General features: G+C 46.0%; 1 protein-coding gene and 1 pseudogene across 1 annotated transcript in view; both read right to left on the reverse strand.

Moving 5' to 3' along the window:
- Nucleotides 1–5043: 5043 nt before the first annotated feature.
- LOC142767135 (uncharacterized) overlaps nt 5044–17539 on the reverse strand; it is an 80409-nt gene continuing 67913 nt past the window's right edge. Inside the window, exons 5-7 of the mRNA XM_075868357.1 lie at nt 12564–12642; nt 7246–7397; nt 5044–5183 (exon numbers count right to left, since the gene is read on the reverse strand). Of these exons, the coding sequence (XP_075724472.1) occupies nt 5044–5183; nt 7246–7397; nt 12564–12642 (371 nt within the window). The remainder of the gene's footprint in view (nt 5184–7245; nt 7398–12563; nt 12643–17539) is intronic.
- On the reverse strand, nt 8597–11263 carry LOC142771274 (protein cycle-like; annotated as a pseudogene).

Below are 17539 nucleotides of genomic sequence, written 5' to 3' on the forward strand. Positions count from 1 at the left end.
CCTCACGAATTCAACGCTGCAAAACGTTTAAGAATCCGTCCAGTATGAGCAGAGTTTTGACAGATTTGTCGCACGCTGCAATTGCGCTCTCTCTTCTCTCGTCCCGGCGAAAGAGCTGACAACTAAGCAGGGAGGGATGACAGGGGCAAGCCGTATGCTGAGATTTGGGTGCTTGTTAAAGAAGCCCAGGTGGTCGAAATTTCCGGAGCCCTCCACTATGGCGTCTCTCATAATCATATCGTGGTTTTGGGACGTTAAACCCCACTCATCAATCAAGTTGAGGCTCCTATCACCCCTTATAAGGCTCAACTTTTTGCTGAAGTCACAGTGCAGCGAATGATGTACTGTACACAACACGAAAATTGGAACGAAAAGCGGTCCGAAACCTGTTGCGACAGACATTAACAACTGCGTGACGATTGAAGTGCGACTAGATGAGGAGGGGACAAATATTGAAAGCAAAAAAAAAATAGTGACCCGTTATTTTCGATAGTTTTATATTATTTGTTACAAAAACATTTGTAGATTGCTTTAAGAAAACTTTAGTCATTTGTAGGTGGTTGAGCACCCGATTTCATTCGTTTAGTTTCAGAAACAGCGGGCATATGCAGGCAGTCTGGTAACATGAGCCAATGGTTTTTCCTGGAGTGTCTGTTTAGTTTAGCGTGTTCTTAGATTCAGCGCATTGCCATACTAAGGTGGCATCGCTCACGTTTCTGTGGCGGTTCAGTGCGCACCTTCAGTAGTTTACTTATATTTTATGCGCTGTTTACTGGTTTGGCATTTCAGAGCTCAACTTGAATGCGTCAAGAGCCGCTCCTGTCACTGCTGACTGCTTTCGCTGGAGACGGTGAACATGACACGCTAAGCAAAGAGACTCTGTACTCTACGGCTGCAAAAGCTATATTTTCAAAGCTGCGGTCTTGCTGCAAGTGGTTTGCGACGATTGGGCAACGTGAATTTTTGAACTGCTGTGCTATCGTGTTAGGGAACAGTTGTCGCACAATTGCCTCTGCGAAGTTTCGTGTGCATATTGCGAGTACGTCATTTGGTTAATAAAACAACTTTGCTTCCACAATCTTTGTTTGCTTCTTTTTTCTCTTGCATGCAATTAGCGAGACACAATTAGGGCGCAACGAAATTGCGTATTATTAACGGCACGTAAAAGGTCAGTAGTTAAGAAAAGTTTCCATTTCGCGCCATGTCGGGCAAATTCGGGACGACGCTACCGCTTTCGATTATGACGTCATATTTTATTTTTTCATTTTTTGTTTGTTCTTAGTTGTCCCTTCCTCACGTAGATGGCGACGGTGGCTATGAGCCGCGCACTACTGGATCCATTGGCTTCCGTAGAAGTTACGCTACCCGTTTGCTGTACGTTTACATTAGAATCTCTTGAGCTGAAGCTTACCTTGATGCGTTGGTTTTCCCACAATGCATGTCAAAAAAGCAGCTGAAAACGTTGAGACCTTTACCAACCCTGATAAGGCTCAACATTTCTCTGACGGCACACCGTGCAACGAATGATATACTGTACGCTTATATTAGAGTCTCCCGAGCAGGAACTTCACCTGATCTGTTGGCTTTTCCGCAATACATGTCAAAAAGTAGCCGAAAAAGTTTAGGCCCTGATCACCCCTGATAAGGCTCAAACTTTGTCTGACGCCACACCGTGCAATGAAGGATGTACTGTAAGTCTATGTTATAGTCTCCCGAGCTGAATATTCCCCTGCTTGTTGGCTTTCTCGCAATGCATGTCAAAAAGTAGCCAAAAAAGTTGAGGCCCTTATCACCTCTGATAAGGCTCAAACTTTGCCTGACGTCACATCGTGCAACGAAAGATATGCGGTACGTTTATATGAGGGTCTTCCGAGCTGAATATTCCTTGCTTGTTGGCTTTCTCGCAATGCATGTCAAGAAAGTAGCCGAAAAAGTTGAGGCCCTTATCACCCCTGATAAGGCTCAACTTTTGTCTGACGTCACACTTTGAAGCGGTGGACCTAATATGGTATCTTTTCGTTTCACATATGTCAGAAATGGCCAAAAAGTCTCATGACGTCAGACAAAAATTTAGCCTTATCAGAGGCGATAAGGGCCCCAACTTTTTTCGACTGCTTTTCAACATGCATTGCGGGAATATAAATGCATCAGGGGAAGCTTCAGCTCGGGATGCTTCAATGTAAACGCACAGTATATCCTCCGCTGCAAGTTGTGACGTCATACAAAACTTTAGCCTTGTCAAGAGTGATAAAAGCCCCGACTCTTTCGACTAACTTTCGACATGCACTGTGGGAAAGCCATAACATCAGGGGAAGCTTCTGCTCTGGACGCTCCTAGGTGCACGAGAGGTCCGTCTTTGAACGGTTGACGTCACACTAAAGTTGAGCCACTATCACAGTTTCTTACAATAAACTTCCCGCCTATTAATCACCTCCAACCTTCAGTTTGTAACCTTGGGACATTTGGATTGGATTTGTGGGGTTTAACGTCCCAAACCACTATATGGTTATGAGAGACGCCGTAGTGGAGGGCTCCGGAATTTTCGACCTCCTGGGGTTCTTAAACGTGCACCCAAATCTGAGCACACGGGCCTACAACATTTCCGCCTCCATACCTTGGGACATTTCCTGCTTATTCACCTGCACTGTATCACCTGTTCTTTTACTCGACTAATAAAGATTGATGACTATTTACTTACACTACTCGTAAAGAAGACTGTGATAGTAGCTTCTATATACGTCGATAGCATAGAAGCCACCTCAATTATTAAAGGTGTCTGTCCATCTATCAATCTCTCTGCAACGTAATACAAATCGCAATGAACAAACATATATAAAAAACAAAATAAAACTTGTAGGCTGCCTTGAGTTTCAAAACTACTGTCTCACGCTACAGAGGCGAGTGCCTTAACAACTTGGCTAAAGACCCAGGCATGCACAGCATCACTATATCTGAACCTTGTGAATGTGCCATGAAGAAATTTACATGCCAAATAAAAAATTTCAAGGTTGCACTGAGTCTCGAACCTGGAACCAGACGCTTTAAAGAAGTGTGTCTTACCCGTTGCGCTAAAGACCCAGACTTGGAGGACGTGTGTATCTTTCAACCTTATTAATGCGCTAAGGATAAATAGACGTATAAAAGTAAGGAAAACTTCGAGGCTGTGCTGAGTTTTGAATCCATGGTGCCACACTCCAATGTCGAGTGTCTCAGTCACTGGGCTATAAAAAGCACACTTGCAAAAGTTAGGCCGACCTACTTTCAGTGAAGATATTTTACCGTGTGAGCCATTTTTTCGCCATAGATTTCTGATTCAGTAGGGTAGCACAATGACCGATGTCCTAGCTTGATTAACTTCCCTACCTCTCTCCTTCGTTGATCTATCTCTCTCCCATATTAAAGAATGAATAGGAGTATGTAGACGGAATGCGGATTTCCTTGTGTATTCATGCTACGAATGAGTGGCTGTCCTTTCTACCTTTCATAAGTCATCGCTACCTTGGGTAGCACCCTTGGGTAGGTATACGTAGCGCACTGTTCCACGTGAGCATTTTGCAATTAAGTTTCAAATGCCCAAACCATCGCTTAGTAGAGTGCTTCCAATCGGGGTCGTGTGTTACCTGTGTGATGAGCACCCAGAGTCAGACTCATTAGAAACATCTTTTTCTGTCGCAGAGCTCGTGCAAACAAGCGACCCTCCGATTGCACAAGGGTACTAGAATAACGACAACAGAAACAGGCATGCCATAATCCTTCAAACACATATATTTTGAACACAATAACGTGAATAACTTTATTACAATAGGCCATGGAACAATAACATCGCGACCTCATGTAATGACCTTGATCTTGACACAAATATTCGCATATTCGGTTCTTCATTTTACGAGCACAGTCGCCGTGGGTTTTTTTCATATATACCATGAAATATCATTGCGCTAATTTTTTTACTATAAAACCGTCGCAACCGACCCCTTATGGCGGACACAGAATCATCGCTCAGTTTAATTGGTTGCATATCTTCATTTGTTGTGGAATTTGTGACACTAACGAAGCCTTCACGATTATCGTTAAGACTATCGTGATTAAAACACAACGTGATTCAAGCACGCCGTTGAGACTTACAGAACGTGACTTGGACTGTTGCTCATTTTTAACTTTATTTACCTTTGGCGCAAGTAGGGTGGTGTTTTGGTATATCCCGTCGTATCACAGCTTAGATCATGTCGCCAACATGGCAGCGATGACTAGACTTGTCGAATATGACATGATGCGTATACACAGAATTGTACCTCTATCACTTTCAACTGCGTGTCAGCCAAAGCACGCATCAGATCACGTGCCTTCGAGGGCTCACAGTATGGGCATCGGCTGACGTTTTGCAAAGAAGACGACGAAGAATCGAGGTAAATCAGACACTTGTTTTGCCTGTTTTGCGAGTACTGTACAAGTATCTTCTAACGTACTCCAGTCCAATTGCAAGTGATCTCTACCACTGTCAGCGCAGTGCTTCATCACAGTGCTCATTAGTTAATCTTTTTCTGAGGCCTGCAATTCCAAATGTGTGCGTTTACGCATTCAGGGAACGTGCAGCAAGGGTATAGAGTTTATCTTAACGATGCTTGCGAAGCGGCCATATGACATGGTCCCACGTCTATCTGTGGACAGGGAAATAGTGGAGCCCAACCAGCATCGCTGTAGAGAAGTAGAACTCGCTGTTAAAACGCAGGAAGTTTAAATAATAAGACCAACACTCTACGACAAGCACGCGACGTGGTTTACCGCGAACCCCGCTGGAAGAGATGGACGTCAGTTCCTTGAAACGTTTCCTGCTGGGCTCGGTCTTTACCGAAGCGTGACTTACAATTCTGTGCGGTAACGTACACGCACTTCACAGTTAATACAGACTAGATGCAATGTTTTTCACATGAGTGTCCATAGATGATGTATTCTTCTCTGTTCAATGCAAGAAATGGTTCGCGAGAGGTCCGTGTTAACAGGAGTGCAAACGGGTGTTCCAAGGCAAGGGCCATGGCATGCCACTCAAGTCCACTGGCCCACCAAGTCCACTTCCAGCAAGCTCATGATGACCGCCATGGCCGCATCGTCGTTTCCTTCACTGTTGCTCTGATTTCCGGTTGTCAGGATGTTCCTACTCACGAAGCTGTTCACCAGGTCCAGATCTAGGATGAAGAAGCAGAACGCAAAACTACAGGCAAGATATTTTACTTAGGTAAAAAATTGGCAGATCCCACGTACAGTGGGAATCCATGATATGCGAAGCACGAATGAGAAAGGTTGATATGTCACTCTAAAATCAGCACAACGTTACGAGGTGGAGGTAAATGATGCCGTACATGACTTCAATGTAATGATTATCGTGTTTGAATGTGTCGTTAACCTTCATCATCTATTCACGTCACGTGATACCAAATTTAGTATATATGGAGCTAGCGAAATGACCGCGAGCACGCTATGAGCGTGGTATGTTGCCATGCTCTTACATGACACGTGTGTCAGGATTATCATGTTTGTACCAGTCATATACTTTCGTCATCCATTGACGTCACGTAACACCGAATTTGGTATATGTGGCGCTAGTAAAACGGCTGCGGGTGCATCATGAAGGGCCCCATATACTCCGATGTAGCGTTGACGCGCGCGCACGCTGGGCCCAGCGACGCTACGTTAGCAAAACGCGACCACTCTATAATCTGACGCCAGGCACGAGCGGTGCAACCAGCGTCCGTCGACGCTGCCCGACGGCAACCAGCCGAAATGCGACACGCTGCACTACTCAGACAACACTGTCTCCCTCTTTTTGTGACAGAGGGACACGTTCGCCTACTAGTATACGGAAGGAGTGGTGCCTGGCGTGGCAACGCTGGTGTGACCCGACAAAATGAACGCCGATGAGCACGCGCACCGCGTCACGTCGAAATGTATTGGCACCTTCACTGTGGCATGTGTCATGTTCTCACATGACACACATCTCATGATTAGCATGTTTGAATCAGTCACATACCTCGTAATTCATTAACGTCACGTAATACCAAATTTGGCATATGTAAAGCTAGCTAAATGCCCACAAGCGCATGAGTGTGGCATGTAATCATGTTGTTACATGACACGCATGCCGTGGTTATCATGTTTGTATGTGTAATTTACCTATGTAGTTCGTTCGCAACGCGTAATACCGAGTTTGGTACATGTGAAGCTATCGAAACAGCCGCGAGCGCATCATGAGCGTAGCATGTAGTCATGTTGTTACATGACACGCACCTTGTGTATATCATGTTTGCATCAGTATCATACCTCCATCATTCATTCACGTCCCGTAATACCAAATTTGGTATAAGTGAAGCTAGCAAAACGGCCGCCAGTGCATCGTGAGCGTGGCATGTAGTAATGTTGTTACATGACACGCATCTCATGATTATCATGTTAGGGTCAGTCGCTTGTGTTCGCGATGCAATGATGCCATACCATACAAGTTTTGCAACATGCCATGTGAACAAAACCACTGAGAGAGCTGCAAGACCATGAAAGGTAAATCATGGCATTCATGACATCCATGTCATGATTTTCATGTTATGACTAGTCAAATATGTTCTTCATACAGTCATGTTATGCCATGTCAAGTTTGGTATCGATGCCTTATTTTCGAAACGGCCAGGAGAGCTAAAGGTCATAGGTGGCTAGACAGACAGACAGACAGACAGACAGACAGACAGACAGACAGACAGACAGACAGACAGACAGACAGACAGACAGACAGACACACACACACACAGACACACACACACACAGACACACACACACACACACACACACACACACACACACACACACACACACACACACAGACACACAGACACACAGACAGACAGACAGACAGACAGACAGACAGACAGACAGACAGATAGATAGATAGATAGATAGATAGATAAATAGATAAATAGATAAATAGATAAATAGATAAATAGATAAATAGATAGATAGATAGATAGATAGATAGATAGATAGATAGATAGATAGATAGATAGATAGATAGATAGATAGATAGATAGATAGATAGATAGATACGTTCAATGTCACCGAAATTCGCTATGACATGCTTCGCATATAAAAAAATAGTGAAAGAGGCATTGTTTTCTGCAACCAATGCTGGAGTTATTCTTCGACTGGGAGAGTGTTTGCAGCAATACGAGGGCGAGGTTATCTATGGGAAAGCTTGAGTAGCACTCACTTTTTTGTCTATGAAAAGAAACTTCCCGTCGGCAGCGTGCCTAGAGACGAACTGTACCGCCTCGGGATCGAGTGCGGTCCTTGTCACGGAGCTGCTGGCATGATCTCCGTGCACCCTGCCCACGGACACTAAGCAGCTCAGGTTGCACCTGGAAAACAACGTGCAGAGTTTATTTCGTGGCACCCCGACTAAGAGACCCCCGAGGTGTCAACGTAGCGTATATCCGACAGAAGGAGCTCCCGCACAGAAGCTTCAAAAGAAATTGAAGTACTGAGATCTAGTTACACGTTAACAAACCATCACTCGAGAGATGTGACGCAATGCAGACCCCCTTCTCACCCACTACCTGCAAACTGTGCCTCGTACTCTAGTTACAGATTCCAAACTTAGAGGCAAATGCAATACCGTTGCTTAGCTCTGCACAGTTTAAATTGAGTGTTAAACGCCGCAACTAAGCTTAATTTAATTTCTTCGCCGCAAGAAGCGAAATCAGCATATGCAGTCTGCGATGGTCACGCCATAATGTCATCGTCCTTGTAATGAACACATTCGTATCCCAAAGGCGAATGGATGGTGCGTTAAGGAATATCGGTAATTACTTTGAACTTATCTGCCGAAGACTAGCCCAAGTGAAACTCGTAAGTAGCGGTGAAGAATAATGCCTCAAAAGAGACTCTGGGGAGGAGAGATTACCAGCCAGATCTGCAACACCACCACCGTCATCATCGGCGCGTTTGGCTTATTTCTAGTGCAAGTCTGGCAAGTGCGATTTCTTCATCTTTCTTTCCCGTTTTCTGAAACCTTCTCCAAACAGGGTAATACGAACAGGCCCAGTTCAGTTCCACATGATCTCGTCTCTTTCTCACTGCGTATACTTCCCCGAAATACCTTTCTCAACTTTCTGGATTGGGGCGGGGGGAGGAGGGTGACCAGAGCGATGTCATTCATACCTGCCATCCGCCCCCCCCCCCCACTGTTTTGTAAATTATTGGAGGGTAGGAGGGGAGTGCGTCTTCTTGCAAGCGCCATCTTTACTATGTACGAAGTTACGTATCCAATCTGACAGTTTACAACAACAAGAAAAGAAAGATGATGTACTCATGATGATTGGCATTGCGGGAACTGACGACTAGGACAACTAGAGAAACAAGTACGAGCGCTACCATACCAACTATCCCACGCCGATACCCTTCTAAGTTGTAATGCGCTTGCGTAGTTTTCGCGCCCTACGCAGCCGTCCGCTGGGGCGTCTTCGTACAAACTGAGCTTGGCGAGTGCCCACGACTTGAGGTAGCCGGTGCAGTGGATGACCGAGTATCGGCTGTCGAAGCTGTGCGACTTTCAGTGTCACTGGCCTCCCGTCGCGGTGTCGGCCTCCTCCTTGAGGGTCGCCTACGTCTTGCATTTCATCCAACAGAAGAAGAAGCGACGAGCACCAGGACACAGCCTGCTCTGCCGCTCTGGAAATTCCCCTTACAGGGGCAGCATCGCTGCGTGAACCGGGGCAAATGGGTCGCGGGTAATTGCGAATACATAGGTCGGCAGAAATTGTGCAGCTCACTTGAACTCACTCATGAAACATATCTGGTGCTCTGGACTCACTCGGACCCAGGCTCACCAACATTTTTCTGAGCCTGACTCACTCGGACTCAAACTCACCAAATTATTACTCACCCGCACTCATTCTGACTGAGGCTCATGGCTCGACCTTAGTCTCAGTGAGTCAACTCATGAGTGAGTTCACCAACCTATGCATACGGCAGAAGACTAAACTTACGTTGAAAAAGGACAATGTCGTTTTACACGTACAGATCCTAGAAGAGTGTCCTGGTGTCAGGATGAAGCCTCCTCAGAGGTGATATGCAAGGTCCTACGTTCTGAGCTGTAACGCCAAGTGCGTCTCTGCCAGCAAGTTCTGTTCACGAGTTTACGTTTAGCGCCCACCTTTCTTGACGTCTGTGTCACCTTTTCCTTTTTTTTTTCAAACGTGCCACGCTAATTCGAGCTATCTCCGTGGGTAACCAACTCGCCCGAGCCACAACACTCTTGAGCAAGATTCGCCTTGCTACCACCTGTGTGAAGCGTGAGGGTTGGGTTGGTTTTACTCTGACCGGAAGGTGGTGATTCTCGTTGGGGAGTAGTGACACTTTATTACCTAATTTTTTGGGTGGGAACATCTATATTATTGCATCCTATTGTTTGTCCCCTTTGCTATTCATGATTATTCCTTTCTATAGACACTACGTAATACAATTGTGCTCATCTATCTATTTCTAATTGTTCATCTTTTATCCCTTCCTTTCTATCATTCCCATTTTTCCCCAATCCCAAGTGTAGGGTAGCCAACCGAGCCAAAGCTTGGTTAACCTCCCTGCCTTTCTTCTTCGGTTCTTTCTCCTTTTTTTTCTTTAACCTATCGCTTTGAGCCTACTTACAAACAACAGAGTATTGATTCAACTTCCCTATGTTTCCACAATGGTTGTTCATCACATTCTTGTCTCTCTCTTTCAGACATACGTTTCAAACTCTGACTCGGAAACATTGGTCGCAGCAGGTCGTGTGGGTCGTTTTCTACTACATTTCTGTGAAAAACAAGATACGTGAACTGCCGCACCATTTTCGTTTTTTTTTAACACGAAAGTATTTTACGCCAAGGTCCACAACGGCTTCGTAACGTATTTCCGTCACGCATATGACGTTGTGAAATATTTTCTTACAGATTACAAAAAAACAAGAGAAAGTAACTCAGGGGGACGCCAAACCAGTGACCTCACGCTTCACAGTGCGCGACGCTAACCACTAAACCACACAGCGACCCTTCTCCAACATGTTACCAGAGAATCATTTATATACACCATGTACCACTGGCAGTCCTCAGAGCTCGGAAACTACAGCACGTTTTAGTAGTCAGTAGCGATATGGCACGACGGGCACACGTTGGGCGGGCGCGTTCCGAAGGTCGTCGTGCCATGCCTACCCACGCGTCGCTGCGCATGTGCGCGCAGGCTCCGAAGCGCACGCCTATGAAGGCTCCCTAGCGCCTCCACATAGCGTGGTCGGCGTGACCAAAGGGCGTTAGATGTTCTTTAGCGTGGTGACTCACTCACGCGCACGCTTATCTCCAAATTGGGGTGCTTGTGCCTCTTGTGCTTCCACCGTATGTTTGCTTTGTAATTACAGTGGTTGAAGAAAGCGCCAATGTCAATTCTATCGCTACCGCGGCCGCGTTTACAAAAGAAGCGAGCTGCTCACACACCAAGTAAAAATTGTGAGGTACGCGCTGCAAATTTCGGGCTGCTTGCCGTTCTTCGCGTGACATTTCAATTTATTACGGCAGCATTCATTCCTTAGCCCTTGTGACGAAGCAATGCACAATGAATGCTCAACTACCTCTGAGATGACGCATTTCACTTTTGTGTTATAATGATTCCTAAAAAGTGGGATCAACCACGTATTTTATGCTGAGTCCGAGATGAGTGTGAGAGAATGTCGTGGCACTTTCTCCCTCCTCTGAGTGTAGTTGAGCGTCTGTTGCACCGACTCCGACATCTACAGGATGCGACCGTGGTCACAGTTCACAACGAACAAAAAAACCGTCAGCACCCCGCAAAAAAAATGAAAAGAAAATTCATCAGAAATACCTTAGGTAAGAGCTTTTTAAATGTGTCATTCTTTATAATACATGTTCTTCAATGCCTCACTGAAAGAGTTTGGTTAAAGTCACTGTAGGAAACCCTCACGTCACATTAGCTATATATCGGAACACAGCAAGCTCAATGCTGACTGCCATATTGAAAAGCACGTGGCGCCATCTGCTGCAAGCGCGGCGAAGCAACATCCTCCACTGCCACGCGAGCAGACGCTCTGCAAATCAAACGCGAAACTTCACAACCCGAGTGCAGCTGTAAGCATGTTTCGTGCTGTTCCTGTTTCGAGCTGGAATTTTATGCTGATTTTGTGTGAAACGTCGATGAGACCTTTGTAGACAGTCCGGAAGGTCTGCAGCACGTGCATTGCAGACTGCAGAAGCAACTTCATCAGGTACGTATTATCTGACTGAAAGAAACGTGAACAGCGTTAACTGTGGCGTGCCATGGCTGTGACAAGGCAGAATTTGTGCTGTAAGCCGGCGTCAACGAAGCACTAGAATCTGGCTCTTACTTACGCTCATGCACAGCATGTCTATCAATTGCCAGTCCTGTCGGGCACTGAGAACACACACGCGGTGCAAACGTGCCAGCCAGAACAAGATTTTAAAATGCTATGGTGACGCCGGCCGAAAGCACATGTAGATTCGCATAGTGACAGTAAAGGCATGTCGCAGTTCGACCGAGTCGAAAGCCATGATTTCCACGCCCTTCACGTCTCTTTGCATTGCGATAGTAGGCCGTTACAGTTGTACTAAACATGCGCGGCGCGTGCATCCACGCGTGAGTCTTAATGCGTATATCCAATTATTGACATGTGGCCTGCGAAAGAGTACGGCAACAGTTTTGTGCCACATACTACGGGTATACTGCACGCAAATCGCTGCTGTAAAGTGGGACAGCTGGAGTCGCGCGAATAAACGTAATAAGTATACTTATTCGTACACTTCACTGGGCTCGTAGTTTTTCCTGCTGATTGCAATTATATCCTATAGGGCGGCGGAGCTAAGCTTTTTCGTTGTGGACGGAAATCTGTGCAATCGCAAAACACCACAGAGACACGACTCCCGCGATGCGCTGTGAACTTCACAGGCTATGCTCAGCAATCTCTTCATCTTGCGCTGGTTGTTGTCGCATCAGATGACAGTGCAGTGGTACCCAGATGACATTTTATAAGCGGGCGCAGCGTGAACAGGCGCTTTCTCGCGTTTTAACCTCCCAGAGCCACTGCATGCCATGCTAGCGAGGCGCGCCTTGGCAGTTCCAAACAAATTATGGTGTCTCTGGGAGCGAGAGTATACCGCCAAAGGCGCCTGGGTGCGAGATAGGTGTGCTCTCGTCTATAGTTTATGAACTTCGATTTTTCACGGTGAGCATTTGCAAAGAGGGAATGTCCCGCCGCGTTGTTATCATCAGATAAACAATTTGTGGTTCTTGCTGCAAAAGCTTATTCGTGCGGGAGTACAAAAGAATGCGCAACGTGGCACCAAACAATGTCCGATAAAGACAGCCTCAGAGTAACTGCAGTATATACGACAAGAGGTTGGTAGTCGATTGATATCTTGATCGCAAGTGAAAATAAGCTTTGTGGGTAACTTCGAACTTGAGTTAAACGAAGGTTACTTAGGGGAATGACCTTTCAGAATTCAAGTTACGCTATTACTTACCTGTAAGACAACGTTTTTGACGTCCTCCTCCAACAACCATGGGAGCTCGTAGTGCCTTCCGTGTACAAATTTATGGAACCTGCATGATTGAAGACATATTAATGGTATGAGCTAAATACGACCACCCACCATAAACACCAGTAATGCTCTTAGGCATAAATGATCCATTAGTCGATTAATGAGATTGATTTGCTGACTGATATTCGTAATGCGAGCAAGCGCTGCGAAGTATCGCAGTACAACGAACGATCGCTTAACGAATACATGGCACCGCTTTATGTGCAATCATTGATCATTAAAAGTGGATTAAATGTTCAGCTAAGTTCGTGTAAAGCACGCGCATTCGAAGGAACATTGTTCGTCGACCTCAGTGATCGTGACGAGCATGTCTTGATGTGCTGTTCGACCATGCGGAGTACGGTCAACTTGCCCAGCTTCCGGGACATGGCCCTGCACATGGGCACCGGGGAGGCCATCTCGCTGATGTACATGTTCATCTTGTCTCGGAGTCACATCTCGATCTAGCAGTGGTTCTGCCTGCAAATCCAGATTCAGCCGTGAGCCCATCGGCCGAACGTGTAGCGAAACACTTAGAGCGACACGTTTACAGCGGTAACGCCTTTACGATATCTTTCTATTGTCGTTTTTTAGCACCAAGAAATAAAGGCTACACTTCCTTCGTAATAGGCATAAAACGCAGGCACACATTTTCCTGCAATGCACATCAAAAGCAAAAGTCGTTGAACTCCGCTAGCTCAAAAAAAAAAATTGCAGCATATCCACGGAGTGAATGATGGAGAGTGGGGCGAAGCATTCGTCCGTCCATTCGTTCTTGCTTCCGTCCGTCAATGCGTCTGTCTGTGTGACCGTCTATGCGTCCATCCACCCGTCCGTGCGTGCGTCTGTTCGTGCGTCCATCCCTGCGTTCGTCCATGCATCCGCCCCTGCGTCCGTTCATGCATCCATTCATGCATCTGTCTGTGTGTCCGTTCGTCCATCTAGTCAACACTCCAAGTACCCACATCTAGCTCGCATCTTTTCATCATATATTAACCATATAGAAGCACCGCCATCCAGCGGACATTCCAAGGACTAAACTAGAGGTGGCACACGCACACTTTCTTACGGCTTGCGCTTCGTATCTACTTCCCACCTTTAACCACCTCGAGTTCATGGTATTCCTGGCACTGCGGCTCAACGCTCGCTAAACCTTTCTAAAACTAAGGAGGTTACACCCAGCGAGTATAAAGTAGCAACCTTTTCTTGTCAGATAGTGCTCAATGTACATGCCAATGGCTGCTAATAGGGAATGAGAGACAGGAGCATTCGGCTTTTAGGTAACGCGCACTTCGCGAACTTTTTATTGTTCAACAAAACACCGGAGAAATCTCCCATCGGCACCACCTTGCAGGTCAAAATGTAACACTGGTTACACAATACGACTACGACAACGAGGGACGAACGGGTGCCGCTTTAAGGAGCTTCACCCCTAAGAACAGTTGGGCACGTGCATTTTTTGTCATGTGACAGCGGTCATTTAGCATATCCCTTAGGCGTATCAGCCGGGGGAGGGGGGGGGCGAGAAGAACACGTGTTTCTCACTCACAAGAATTAGGGGGCTGAGCCCCCGTCCTCCCTTTCGACAATGGTCACTATTGGCTACACGCTGGGAAAACTGAGGCGAGCTTTTCCTTTACCACAGTAATCACTCAATTATATTGTTCTGATTGATTGATTGATTGATTGATTGATTGATTGATTGATGTGTGGGGTTTAACGTCCCAAAACCACCATAATATTATGAGAGATGCCGTAGTGGAGGACTCTGGTCATTTTGACCACCTGGCGTTCTTTAACATGCACCCAAATCTGAGCTCACGGGCCTACAGTTTTGGCGCCTCCATAATTATATTATTCCGAGGAAATGAAAATGCTACGAGTGAACCTTTTAATATATAGTCAAGTTTTTCCACCATTTCCACTGCGACAATTTTCTTAATAGGCTCTTTGTGGTACGGGCTACGTATATGCGGCGCTTTCGCGCCTTTTGCTGTAGTATTGCAGAGCAGGCTAGCGCTGAACAGGGGCCCCATAGCATTACATCATTTGTTCATGCTTTTATTTTGCCGTGACTGGCAGATGGAGCTATACATATGGGAACGAGCTAACTATTTATCGACCGGTCAAAGCATTTGCTGCTTCTGGAAAGTAACTTTTTTTTTTCATCGAAAAGGAATAGAACCACCGTTGCTCATCTAAGCTGCTGTGAGCCGATGAGTGTTGCGAGTTTTTTTAATGATTTAGTTTTGCCGTACTGGAAGCACCAAAAAAAAAAAGCTTTCCACTTTAAATTTTGATAAACTTGCTCAGCCTTGCTTACAGTAACTTGGAGCGATGGCGGCAGCTTGCGAAGTGGCGACGAATAAAGGCTATGGACTGCATGATGATAGATGGTAGCGCAGACAACGAACACGGACAAGAGAAGGCACATAGACACAACACAGCGCTAACTTTCAACAACAGTTTATTACACGCAGATCTCCGTGGTGTATGCGATCCACCACGCCAACGTCGCACGTGCGTAGCTCTAAAAACCATCAAATATAACCAACGCGCGTGTTCCAATACTTTACAATTTTATATTTTTCAATCTTTTTTTGCTTTTTCTTTCTTCCTTTTATCCCATGTTACCACAAACCCTATCGCGAATACATGTAATCAAGTTCCTTATCTGTCAACACCACTGATGGGCTGCTCACACACGTGTCACCTAGCTCTGCAATTTTGCCATCATCATCATGCAACCATACCAACAAGCCCAAGTCGCCACCCTCATTGGCTATGGACTGCAGCACAGTTGGAAGCTCAGCTTTTAAGCCTGCCCTGCAACATCACCAGGAAGAATGTAAAAGACCATAGTTTTTACCACTATGAAGGCTCAATTAAGAGTCGAGCCAGTTGGTTGGTTGGTTTTCATTCATTTTCAATTGTCTTTGAACGAATTGAACGAAGCAATTGTCTTGAACAATTGAACGAAGGAACGCGTGCAGCGTTCCTTCGTTCTCTCTCTTCCTCTCTTTCTCAGAAAGGGTGAGCTCACAGAAATGCACATGCCCACAAGCTAGCGCATAGTGATATTATTTTGTTATACTAATATTATTACATCTCGCTAACTGCTATAGAAGTAGCCTCTGCTAATGTATCGGCGGCTAGCCTATTTGAATTACATTTTAAATGAGATGCTTTCCGGCAACTCCAAAAAGCCTTAGGTACTATTCAGCTTCTTAATGCGCTGTTTAATGTGTGTGCACTGTAATAAACAACACGACGTTTCATAGATTAGTGACGTCATGTAACGAGTAGCCAATTTTATGGCAGCCTGAAATTTTTAAATGTCGAAGAACCAATGGCAACCAATATGCCGTATTGAAAATAGTTCATTCTCTTATGTATTGCGTGGTCGTGCAGAAGTGGTCATTACGCGATGAATCGTTTTCGCATCATTGGTGCCTCGCGTAACGAGCTGGTGCTGTGGGCATGACACAGCATATTTAGGCCAATCATATACAGATAACGACCAATTGGAAAGGAAGTAATGAAAGGTAGTTTAATGTAAGAGTACATACGCAATGCTTATCTCCTTGCTATAAATTTAAATCGCTGGCATTGTAACCATACTCGCTTTGCACCAACTTGATGCCTGCATTTTACAAAGTAGATACAAGACTTTGCGTGGTTTAGTGGTAAAATGCATGAATGCCCACGTAGCGCTTGGGTTGGATTCCTGCTAAGATCCTGATGCTTATTTTTTGCAGTCGTCGGATCAACGCTGCCGAGGCCGGATTTTTTAAAGGTTCTCCTGTTTAAATTACTGACGACTGTTGTTGTCGCTTTTAGGTAAATACAAACTTTAAGTCGCATAGCCGCATACCCACATAATGCAGCCCGTGGTATACGGGTATGTGAAACACATGACTGAGATAAAGAGCTTCATGACGTACACGACATGGTTTTCATGTTATTTATGTCCGAGCCAGACAAACATGTCCCTCTTCATCTGCAGAACTTCGAAGAGAAAGAGAACGAACGCACGGGAAACCACGTTGAAGCAGCAACGAAAGCTCCTCTTTTATCAAAACTCGCCAGCATCTCCGTTGTTTCGTCAGTTCGATTAACGCAGAAGCTGTGAATATCGTACCTTTGAAACGTAAGCGCTTTTTGCAGCAGTTTCCTGTCTTGGAAGCTGTTCCGGACTGGCGATGCGGACTCTTCGTTCCGTCACGCCTGGCTGTTCACGGGGCGGGGGCGAAGTGGCTCCCACCCCGATGCCGCTAGTGGCACGGCAACCCGGTGTTGCTCGTATGGCCAGCGAGCAGTGGTGGCCACGGCGCTCAGGTAGTAGCCCCGTCGCTGGACGCGCTCGACTGTCCGGAACATGGCATCAGGGCTGCCGGAGGGCACCCAACTTGGTCCCTCGGGACACCAGCAACAACCGGAGACCTTTTGCTGATCCTACTACCGTGGTACGTGCGCATGTAGACAAGAAACTGGGTCACCGCTGAGGCCTGCAGCCTCTGTTGGAATAAAGTAGTCCCTAAAGATGCCCTGCAACTCTTTGCCCAGTAGCTTCATTCAATGAGTTCATCGCCTCACGAGTAAAGTGCCGCAAAAACCTTTTTTAGAATGCGCCAAGTGTCAGCGCAGATACACGGATTCGTCGCACGCTCTAAGCACTTTGTTCTCAGCAAGCGAGCTGAAAGCTACGAAGGAGGGTGAGAAGGCGATGACAAGCAGACCGGAAGTCACGTCTGTTCGTCAGCGCATGCTATAAGCTTGAGCAATAATACGGAAACACGGGCTAGTTTCGGTACTAAACCTCGAGCACTTAACTTCTTTTATTACGACGCACGGCTTACATTCAGCGGCTTACTTTTGGCCACTTATCATGGCCAAAGCGGGAGATGCATCAACGTTCG

The sequence above is a fragment of the Rhipicephalus microplus genome, chromosome 1 (assembly GCF_043290135.1).
Source record: "Rhipicephalus microplus isolate Deutch F79 chromosome 1, USDA_Rmic, whole genome shotgun sequence".
NCBI lineage: Eukaryota > Metazoa > Arthropoda > Arachnida > Ixodida > Ixodidae > Rhipicephalus > Rhipicephalus microplus.